Below are 12,464 nucleotides of genomic sequence, written 5' to 3' on the forward strand. Positions count from 1 at the left end.
TGGGAAGTTTTTACGAAAAAATGTAATTTTTGTCTTTGTTTGCTAATTGGATTTGACTTTCTGACAATTTTAATGTCTGCATAGTTTGTTGGCGGCTGTCTTCCTTTTTTTTCCACGTGGAAACGCGTTGTACATAGTTCAATAATAAACACTGTCTGGTCTTTGAACTTAACTGAAACGGTGGATTTTACCTGCCAAAAATGTCCTTTTCCTTTTGGGGATATTTAAAAAAAACAACAAACAAATTCCATTTTTGTTAATTAGTTGTTGGAATGTCACTAAATTTGATAATGACACAGATTAATACATTGTTAATTAGTTGTTTGGTACAAAAACGGATATTAATAGTTATTGTTGATAATAATAAAATATGTTAAGATCAAATTCCATGAATTATATAAATAGAAATTTGTGTATTTATTTTAATTTTTGATGAAGTTTTTTTGAATACGGTATAAGGTATTGACACTAATCTATTACCACGATATCATTTGAGAGATATGAGTTGTGCATTGGTTTTGCAGGAGAACAGGTTAGAATTTTCTTTTCTAAAAAAAAAAATGTTTTCTTTATTCACTTTGGAGAGGTAGTTTAGATTTTAAATAAGAATTGAACTGTCAATCATTAACCCTTAATAACTGCCCTTTGATAGTTAATAAAATCAGATCGGAACAGGTTGACCTATCATGGGTGGACCTGTATTAAATATCTCCCACTCACACATGATAAAAAACTGGAACCAAATGCTTACCTATAAAAATCTCATACAACAATACGTTTCATAATTACAAATGTGTCATACGACCTCGTGAGAAACTTGCAATTGAGAGCTAAATACTATACATATGTTAGGAATAGCATAACCACTTCAATCCGAATAAAACAAAATAAACCATTAAGCTCACAGCACCTCAGACTTACTTGATAACACTAGCTCCCTTTAATCACTCATTTATCATTGTGTTATTTTCTTATGTATTTATAATCAAGTTCAATTTCCTCTATAAATGATATGATCGGTCTGTCAATGGATACACATAACATGTAAATCTTTCTCTTCTATTCGAAATTCTCAATTTAAACTACTACTTTCTAGTCATATTCCATAGATTGAATCATGCATGCCCATAGGTTACAAGCTAAGATAGCAACGCTAAGAGTAAATATCGAATAACAATAAAAAGTCAAAATGGTACCAATATAAGATAATCCTCATAAAGTCTCACACAGTGAGGGAGTAGAGACTCATCATTTCACTTCTTTAAATAGTTATCTTACTTATACACATATGGTATGAATCATGTGCTATAGTGTGTATTTTTTTCAAATGCTATTCATAACACTGTACAGATCTTAGTTCAGTCATTATACCTAGCGCCTAACCTAAGTTCTTAATCATCTTCACACTTGTAGGTATTAATATATATTAAGAACTTACATCTGACATTCACAAGTTATTTGGACGTGGAGAATCCAAATTGATTATTTTCAAGTGTATCTATTTATGACCTCATCTTGATCAATCATCAAGGTGACATTTTTAACTTCGATAAATCTGATATGCTTTCTTAAGAATAATATCTCATCTTTGCTCACTCTCTCAACGCCAAAAGTGATTGCTCGTGTGAGTGAGTCAATCTCTAACTTTGTAACATTACAGTCTTATTAAACTAAAAACGATATGTATGTAGTGAAAACTCAAGAATTTTAGGACACAAATTCAAAACATAAAATGAACTTGACTTCATGGTTTTCAATATTGTGTCACTAGTACAATATATAAATTCAATACTTATCAATCATAATTTACGTAATCTAAAAGATTTAATATGTGCAAGATGTATTTTTCTTGAAACAATTTAGGTCAAAGAATCAATGACCATACAATGCATAAAATTATATTTTACATTCATTTCCCTCTTGGAAATGAAGTTTCTTATTACGTTGTGTCTAATGTTAATATGTTTGATGATCTTATAAAAGTTCAAGATCTTTAATTTCAACAAACAACTATTGCTCTGACAAGTTCAAGATCTTTAATATGTTTGATTATCTTATTGTACACTTGCAGGTATTAATCTATATTAAGAACTCACATTTAACATTCACAAATTATTTGGATGTGAAAAATCCAAATCGATTATTTTCAAGTGTATCTATTTATGACCTCATCTTGATCAATCATCAAGATGACATTTTTAACTTCGATAAATCTGATATGCTTTCTTAGCAACATATTTCTCAAGAATAATATTTCATCTTTGCTTGCTCTCTTAACGCAAAAAGTAATTGCTCGTGTGAGTGAGCCAATCTCTAACTTGTGTAACATTACAATCTTATTGAGCTAAAAACGATATGTATGTAGTGAAAACCAAGAATTTTTGGACAAAAATTTAAAACATAAAATGAACTCGAATTCATGGTTTTTGATGTTATGTCACTAGTACAATATATAAGTTCAACACTTATCAATCATAGTCTACGTAATCTAAAACATTTAATATGTGCAAGATGTATTTTTCTTGAAACAATTTGGTCAAAGAATCAATGCCCATACAATGCATAAAATTATATTGTACATTCATTTCCTTCTTGGAAATGAAGTTTCTTATTACATTGTATCTAATGTTAATATGTTTGATTATCTTATAAAAGTTCAAGATCTTTAATTTCAATAGACAACTATTGCTCCGACAATATCGTTCTGTTTACTTAGATTCATGAAGAATCTTCTTAACCAAATAGTTTCTTACACATTTATTGAACAAGCTATATACTAGGCTTCCGATGTGAATACAACTACACATCTTTATTTCTGATTGCTCCAATATATGAACCCTTTTGGAGTAAGAAAAACATAACCGTAATTTAATTTACATTGGTTTAAATTCTTTCTCCAACTGACATCTCAATAGTCAATCAAACGTAAATTCGATCTTTAATCACATAATCAATCATCCACAAAGCCGTTTAAAAATATCAAAAATTTTACATACAGTCTTTTAGTGCTCTTTTTAACATTTACTTATATCGACTAACCAGCCCAACAACAAAAATAAATATTTGGGTATGCACACACTATGACATACATAATACATCCGGTAAAATCTAAATAGTTAAATATTGACATTTTTTTGCTTCTATCTTAAATTTTGGGACATATCTTTTTTGACTCAATAATTCGACATTTAAAACAGGAATATCAACAAGTCAAAAGTATGAACAATTATCATTTGATGATCATCATTTACTTCATATCATTTCTAGTTATTTACACATCATCATATAGATTGTTAGAATTACAAATTTGTCATCAAATTTCGTCACATAAATATGATGATCTTGATAAATCATTTTAAAATCATAAGGTATTAACACTTATGAAATTTCAAGTACCAGTGTCTGGATGACAGTTTTAGCTCATTCAACTTCCTTAAAGCTCGCACACCATGTTTTTCAAACCTATAACAGTGAGATCTATATCTCATTTCACATAGATTTCTTTGTCAAGTTCTCCACTAAAAAACATTGTCTTGACATTCATTTAGTGTAATTCTAAATTCAAATGTGTTACTACAGTTAAAATCAAACATATTGAAACATCCTTCTACATAATCTATACATTTTCATTGGGTATAAGTTTTTGCTATAAAGTGAAATTATATTTATTTATTGAGTCATCCGTTTTATGACTGATTTAGGAAATCCATTAATTCCCAATGATTTTTTTTTATCCGATGATAAGTCAACCAAAATTTAGAATTGTTTGTTTCTTATATCCCATCTTTTTTTCAAGGGATGAGACAATTTTTTTTATTATTTTAGGTTCTTCATCATTTTGGAAGTGGTTATAAAAACCTTATTTTCACTTCTAAACGTCACTTAAGTATTTTTGGATGACCACTCATATACAATTGAGAATTAATACTCGCACTATCTAAAATAGATTAAAGTTTAATCTCAATGTTCTTACTAGGTTGAGATAAATGAAGTAAACAATTGAGGATCATTACTCCCACTATTTGAAATAGGTTAGAGTTCAATTACATTTGCTCCCACTATTTAGAACAAGTATACGTCTTATTTCTTAGGACTCAACTAATGGTCACTAAGATATACTATCTTCATTCTTTTCTCATCTCATTTAGATGAAATCTTTTATCAACACCATCCCTATTAAGAAAAATATTTCTATGAATGTAGTATCTCATAATATAATTTCAGTTAATCTTTCAGCGAAATCTTCTCTAATGAACACATACCCTTTGGAATATTCAATATATCTGATAAAGATACATTTATTTCTTCTCAGTCCCAATTGTTCAAACTTATAGGAAAAACTATAGATAGACATTGCTAACCACTAAAGTTACAATCAATTAACTCAAGTTTTCTATCTACTCATAACTCATAAGGAGTGGAAGTAACTGATTTAGTAGGCAATTAGTTAAGTACTCAAGCAGCAATAAACATCATATCATCACAAAGTGATTTGACGTTTTGCTTGCATCTTTTATTAACTTAACCATTTTCAATAAAGTTCAATTACTCTTCTTTGTTACACTGGTTTATTGTGAAATTTTTGGAATTACTATTTATCATATTATTTCTTTTTTATTACTCAGTTTTTTAAACTTTTTGGACAAATGCTAAAGACTATTATCTATTTTGTCTAATTGATCTCAACCTCAAATATATATATATAGTGTCTAAAACAGTTTATTACTTCTGACTATTAATGAAATATAAGATATATTTTCAAACTTTACATTTATAGGAAAACATATAGCTAATTATATAAATTGCAAAGGAAGTCAAACTTTTACAACTTTGTCGAAATGGTTTTCTAGAAGTTTTTTCAACTCATATTTGGATAGTTATATTTTGGATAGTTATATTTATGTGAAAATTCCTAATAAATTTTCATAGGCCAATTTATTCTACTATCTTGACCAACGTGCCATTATTTGACATATCATATATTTACATTTATATTCATACATGTAGGAGAAACAAATAATGAAAAACTTAACATTATCAGAACGTAAGGTGACAAACACCATACAATCGTTCAATCAACAAATCAAATCTATAAAAGTCAATTTTATTGCATTTCAATAAAACACCAAGAGAAATTTAAATTATATCATAGTTTAATAAGAACAAGTACTTTAATCAAGATTCGTTGAATATTTAGGCATATTAGATTTCATGTAGGTATGAGATTTGACCACCTTACAAAACTCATTTGCTCATGTCTATTCCTCTTACTACAACTATTGTGTTATTGCCTACATACATCTAATTCACTTTTATTCAAAATTCGATAGAAATCTATTAAAAATTTCTATCATGAGTTACTTGATTAGTGACTTCTGAGTCTATAATCAACATAAGATAATGCTCAGTTAATATCATAATATTATAAAACAAAGTTTCATCACTTTATGTTGAACAAAAGTATCATTTTCAGCTCTGTTGGTTCACAAGCGATATAACTCTCGTTGCTTCTATTGCAACTAGCCATCATATTTCTATCTCTTCTAGTACTTCTGTCACTTTCTCATTTCAATTCCTTGTTCTTTTCTTTGAGCATTATACAATCTCCTTTCGTACTAGAACTTGAGCCATTTACTTTTAAAATTTGATTCTACAACGTTTACACAAGTACCAAGTTCAACTGCGTCAAGAGCGTTTGTCCTCTAATTCTATGCGGCAAAAACAACTAACAAAAGTCTTTCTTTCCTTATTGTAGGTCATATACATCTTAATGCGCTCCTACTATCAAGAAGAAATCACTTTTCTAAATAAACCTACTGTTTATGTATCAGGTTACACCTAGCTGACTTCGGTTCTATAATCAGATTTGATATTCAATCAAATTTAACATTCAACTATCTTTATTTGGAGACTACAATTCTTCCAAACTTTTCAGTTAAAATCATACTTACGACATACACAATCGAATATTACTAGTACTTATATATCAGATCGTTATTCATGAAACTGATCAAGATATCAGTTTTTTACAAGTGGGTCTTGCTTTTTACATGTGTGATCTGCGTTCACATCACGTTTGTGTAAGACACCATTTGAGTTTCTATCCCTTAGTCAGTTATGACTCTATCTTAACCTACTCTACGACCTTTAAAGTCTTTTGCTCATCTAGAATATTGTGTATTTTAAATGTCACACATTGTAATTCTCTCTATTTAGTATCATTTTCATTCAAAGTACTCATCATTTTCTAGGATGTTATGGTTAACTAGATTACAGAGGCATATATATCAAATACAATGTTATCAACGCAATTAAATACACATCAATTATTGCAATTACGCATTGAAATTTAAAATATCTCATATAAGATACAAAATCGAAAGTTTACTATACTCCTAATCATCTTCTATGAGACAAATGTTCGATATTTTAAACTATAATCTAATTGCGTCAATATTAATTCTGGGTGAGAATTTCATTAAATTTAACTAATCTCATAATTTTCACATTTAACAAATATATAATATGACATAACAAATGTATCATCTATTTTGACTAGGATCATTTCATCAACCTATATTGATTTCAAAGTTATTTTATCTAGATAAAGTTTCTATGAAATTTGTGATAGGTCAAATATCTTATATTTCGTTAATTTTGGGAATAACGTTAAAGTAGTGAATATCTTTTTGTACATTACTAACAAGCTATAATGAATCCACTTATCCCAAAGATTTCAAATTCTTGTCTCGAACAAGACCATTAATTACGAGGCTCATATTCATGCATGAATATTCTCTCTTTTTCAATTACGAGAATTCAATAGATTATTGATAGACTTGACATTCAATGTCATGGTCTCTAATCAACAAAATTATATGAAGTAAAAACATGTATTTCGAAACACCTATATGTGTTTTCGAGAGTCAGAATAAGGTATTACATGTCTTTATGTGCCATAAGACCTATGAAATACATCTCATATATAGATCCGAGCAATACACAGCTTTCAGGGATCAAAAAACAGTTGCACGAGCCAAAACGCACTGGAAAGGGGTGTTCACGCGCTATCAAATGCAAATACGCTCTCTTACGCGCAAAGTTGATGGTGCACGCGCCTCCACAAGTTGAAATGGTACCAAAAATAAGTTGCACATGCTCCCACACATCAGATGGAGACTATCACACTCATCCACATGTCGAGATTGAGTTGCACGCATTGCCACGTGTCGGAAGCAATTTGTCATGCTCCTCCACGCGCGCACACACATCGATCAATTGTACTAATCGTTGACCGATCAATTGACTTAGTGGGCATTGATCGATTTGGGTTGAACCTGGTTGACCCATTGATCGACGAGTCTTGACCAACCCGTTGACCATGGGTCGGGTAATTGGATTTTCCTAATTTGATTTCAACCCAATTCTGTATGATGAACCCTAATTTTTCTGTCCATTCAATTAACCAATTTTCGATGACTTTCTAGCAACGGCACTATGGGGCTTTTGTTGCCCAGTCGATGGCGAGCCTTATCGTTCCAAGTTCTGGCGTCAATAGCGTCGAAATCCATTGAAACGGTGAAGAAGAAAAACACACCTCTAGTCTCAGTTTTGGGTCAATTTCATCGATTTTGATGATAATTCGAATAGTTTTTCAATTGAAAATATAAATCAGATTGAATCAACCCGTCATGAGTGGATTCATATCCAATAGTTATAAATTAATATTATGTTTCGATAAATTGATAATATATATAGTTATTATGTTGAGTTGTGAGAAAAGAAACACTTTAATATATTAAATTAAATTTGTTAAGTAAACAAAATTATAATAAATTTAAGACTTTTTTAATAATTTTTTAATATCTATGAGAATGTGTTAATCAGGTTATCTACATATTATTTATTATATTAATTTTATAATAAAATATTATCAAAATATTTTATTACTTAACGAAGGTAAATTTTATAATAAAAAGATTAATTAGTGAGTAATATTATATTTTCTTGAACCAAATATATTTTATGTGCGTATAATAATTTTTAATTCATTCATTAATTATAATTATTATATAATAAAATATTATTTTATTATTTATTTATGATCACACTGATAACGATATATTATTATTAATATATATAATTTTATCTTAATAAATAATAGTTAAAAGTGCTAACCGTACAATAAACCCTTTTCCCTTGGTGGGCCAGTTATCTTGGGCCGAGTCCAACTTTAGGCCAGTAAAGGACGACATTTCGTAAGTAACCAATCTTAAAAACAATTTGAAAAATTAATAAATTTAGGATTAGAATCAAGGCTGCCGGCAACCTAAGCCAGCTGTATAAAAATATTCAAACCAGCTTTGGTCAATGCTTACAATGTTTATGTTTGAGCCTCATCGAAGTACAAAATTGAAGATCGTAGAAACAGTCAAAAGACAATTTTCAAAACAAATCTTGCCTAAAAATGTTTCATTTCAACTTCCAGGAAAGAGGCAACGCCACTGCGATCTTGATTATCTTTTGTTAGAGACAAAAGGTCAAATTGGAAACCTGGCTACTTTGTTTTCTTTCTATAACTCTCTATTTTGACCAAGTTAATATTGGGGTAGGCAAGTTAGGCGTTATCTATTTCATGCACAGTGTTGATGATCAGGCAGCCACTGATTTGTAATATCTGCAAGGTTCAGTGAACTAAGTTGATGAATATTATTTCATTTTTGTTGGGTGTATGCATCAAAATAAGACATACCCAGCTAACAATCAAACTATAATATATATATTTAGTATAATAAAATCTGTAACATAAATTTAATAAGGAGGAAGAATCGAGCTGCATTATTTATATCATATAGTTATATATTAAAGTAGACTGGGTAAAACCATCTGTGACAGGAAGGTGCAAGGAAATTGAATGAGGGTTTATTCTTCTAAGTCAATATGAACATAAGAAATTGATCTTGACATATCTTAAGAATTCTTGATATTATTTTCCGAAATGAAATTCCTCAAACTTGAAATTTGATCAGGTAAAGTAAAAGATTGAACAAGTCTAGGGTTTGAATAAGTTGCATATTTTATCAGCAAAGAATGTCAATATTAAGTCCAATCAACTTTAACAGTATATTCAATTCAACACGCCAAATTTATTCTTCCTGGAGTCCCCCACATGACATTCAATTAAGTATCCTCACCGTGAACTCCATTGACTCCTGGACGGTGCAGGAGGACCATGATGAGTTTTGATCATGCAGCCGCAGCAACCCCATTCACTCTTCTGCTCTTCAAAATTCTGCTACTCTGGTGCCACCCATTCACAAATATAATGTAAAGGATAATGAAAGGCCATGCATATTCATCGATGATTTTTCAAACTTGAATTAAAAAAGCCTGCAGCCACAAGTTGGCGATACCTGTTAGTCGACGTGTTTCATGTTGAAACTTTAAAGCTGAAGCCAGTTTATATACGATTTTGTTTCATTCTGAATTTCTGATATGCGATATCTCCATTCGTTGTGTGCCACGTAGCTTCCTTCGTGCACACAAGCCTTAAGGGCCATGCGATGGTGGACCACCCATCCACCCACCCTGCCTCCGGCAGCCAAAATATTCTGAACCATTTATGTAAGCTGGATATGGGCACTGCACTGTGCAGCAGCCAAATCTACGGTGGTTGTTCAAGGAAACATAACAATGCTTTTGTTTCATCATTTATCACCATACATGTTGATACGTATAGATAAGATATTGCCATAGTGGAATGATTCTCTGTATCTTATCTTCTCAACACCCACCAAACTATTATAATACTCTTTATATTTTCATATATATTTGGCCACAAAACTAACATACTAATTAAAATTAAACATGTTTAGTATCAATTTAATCAAGGTTAAAGTTCAAATTGTCGAGCTTTTATTGATAATATTTGCCAATTCATGCATGATAATCCACAATTGACTGCCGTCACGGCTCTGTCAGGATAAATGCTGTTATTTTGCAATTAATTAAGCAATTAACAGCCATTGTTATTATTAACATTCTAATTAGGCTGCCACCCATGCCTGAAACGGAAACTTATTAATAAATTATCCATTTAATTACGAGGTTGACTGTACTGTTGTAATAAAATTATCCAAAGCATATCTTAATTAAAACGCTTTTATCCATCAAATTAAATATGAGTTTATGTTCCGCCCATCCTAAATCAACAATTCAAACAACTGTTACTCATCATTTTCTTCAAACTCATATTCCATTTTCATTTAGAAGCTTTAAACGTTGCTTAATTACTGTAATTATCATTTAACATTGCAAAGGGATAATATAGTAAATTTGCTGCGCGTGTAAGTCAAGGAATGTGGTTGGAGTGCAAGTGAGACTTGTCGGGTGAGATTGATACTGGTCTCGCTCCTGTGGGAAGCGGTGTGTGGTTTTTCTACGCTTTGCCCAAAGGAACAAATAACTCGTGTCAGATCCTTATTGGTTAAAAGGCAGCACCTGTTGGTTGAAGCGAGCGGTTCTAAGGGATGAAGGCGTGGGCTTAATAAAAGCCTGAAAAAAAGATGAAAGAGAAAGAACAAACAGCCACCACGCCCTCAAACTCAAATCCAACAAACTATCCAAGTCACGCGGCGAGATAGCAGAATATGCCGACAACTTGTTCAAAACCGCCTAATTTTCTACCACTTTCTCTCCAAACCCACGCTCCACTTTTATGATCCGAATTAAAATGTAATTGCTTGCGTAGATGAACGCGCGAGGAAGGAGCGTGGGAGGTAGGAAATCAACTGCAAGCAATCAACTGTGCGTTTATCTGCTCTCTCGACAACCCACATGCCACGTAATTCGGGAACTAACATGACGATAATACCCTACCACCCAGTCTCTCTCTTCCCAGCCGCCCTCAGTCAAATCCCTCATTGACCGTGCCTGCCCTACCCTTCGATTCTCTCTCCTGATTTCTCTATAAAACCAATCTCACCTCCTCACCCCTTCCTTGCGTCCCCACCTTGTTACTTCTCTTTAAACACAGAAATCGAAACACTCACCAACCGGAGGAATATTTAACGAAATGGCTCCCAGAGATAAGACGGCGGGAAACAATAATAACGGCGGGAACGTTAAAGAGGTGCATTTTCGGGGAGTGAGGAAGAGGCCGTGGGGCCGATACGCCGCGGAGATTAGGGATCCCGGCAAGAAGAGCCGTGTTTGGCTTGGAACTTTCGATACGGCTGAAGAAGCCGCTCGAGCTTATGATGCCGCCGCACGTGAATTTCGCGGCGCTAAAGCTAAAACTAATTTCCCCTTGCCTTGTGAGAATGTGACAAAGAAACTTTGTAATAATCAAAGTCCGAGTCAGAGTAGTACGGTGGAGTCATCCAGCCGGGAAGCGGCTCTGATGGTGGAATCTCCGCCGTTGGATCTAAATATCGGTGCTGGAGGCCTGGGTGGCGGGTTTAACGCTGCCGTTAGATTTCCCTTTCAGCCTGTGGCTGGTGTTTTCGGTACTGCGAATCAGGTGTTCTATTTCGATGCTATTGCTGCTATGAAGAATCAGCAATATCAACGGCTCAGATACGATCATCATCAGAATTATACTTTCCATGCTGCTGCGGCCGGTAACGGGAGTGTCCAAAGTGACTCCGATTCATCGTCCATCGTTGATTTAAACCACCACGATGTAAAGCCACGGAGAATTCTCGGTTTCGATCTGAATTTTCCTCCAGAAGAAATCGCCTGACTTTTTTTTCTCAGATAATGGCGCGCTTATCGGAGATCATAACAACAATTTCTTTTATGTTAATTTTTTCGTGCAAACTTTATTTTTTGCTTCCTTTTTAGGGAAAAAAAAAAAAGAAAATTAGGCTAGAAAAACAAAAACCAAAAAATTTGACCGTCAGCGTATCCTGTGATTTTGATCGCGGATGTGAATACCTAGCTGATCTCCACTTTTTTGCAGCAAAGAAGCCCTCGACTCTCTTCTCTGTTGTTCGTGACTAGTTACTCTCTGTACTCGTTCTTCCTTTAAAGAATAGAAAAAATGTTCCTGAATTATTTAATTTTTTTTCATGAATATTTATTTATGCCTAAAGGACGGTGCTTCGCCGGATCTCGGAAAAAGATATTCCGGCAAGTTGTGGTTGTTTGTGACCTGTGAGACGTCTGTCTGTTGGTGCGGACAATGCTAGAATTCAGGCTTTAGCTTAGCGTAAGCGTACCTTTTGAATATGAACTTTCAAATTATCATACTCGCTGCCACGTGTGTATTAGTATTAATCTATTTATACCTCTTTACAAGAAACCAAAATTTGAAAGTGGCGGGGGACAGGTGTCCCGAATTGGTTGTCGCAAAAGTAGATTGGTCTGTCTATCTTGAAGTTTCCTGCTTTGGATTTTGGTAGATGCAAATGGGGCATGCCCTGCCACCTACCTTGCAGGTGTATTGAATTCAATGAATAAAC

The 12,464-nt window shown here is 32.7% G+C and overlaps 1 protein-coding gene across 1 annotated transcript; it reads left to right on the forward strand.

Moving 5' to 3' along the window:
• The first annotated feature begins 10,976 nt into the window (after positions 1–10,976).
• Positions 10,977–12,062, forward strand: LOC123192397 (ethylene-responsive transcription factor 4-like). The gene has a single exon (XM_044604933.1). The coding sequence runs from the start codon at positions 11,075–11,077 to the stop codon at positions 11,741–11,743; it is 669 nt and encodes a 222-aa protein (XP_044460868.1). The 5' UTR covers positions 10,977–11,074; the 3' UTR covers positions 11,744–12,062.
• The last annotated feature ends 402 nt before the right edge of the window (positions 12,063–12,464 follow it).

Source organism: Mangifera indica, chromosome 12, assembly GCF_011075055.1.
Source record: "Mangifera indica cultivar Alphonso chromosome 12, CATAS_Mindica_2.1, whole genome shotgun sequence".
NCBI classification, from domain to species: Eukaryota; Viridiplantae; Streptophyta; class Magnoliopsida; order Sapindales; family Anacardiaceae; genus Mangifera; species Mangifera indica.

Coding starts and splice junctions, on each gene's coding strand:
- LOC123192397 (XM_044604933.1), top strand. CDS start 11,075: ATGGCTCCCAGAGATAAGACGGCGGGAAACAATAATAACGGCGGGAAC.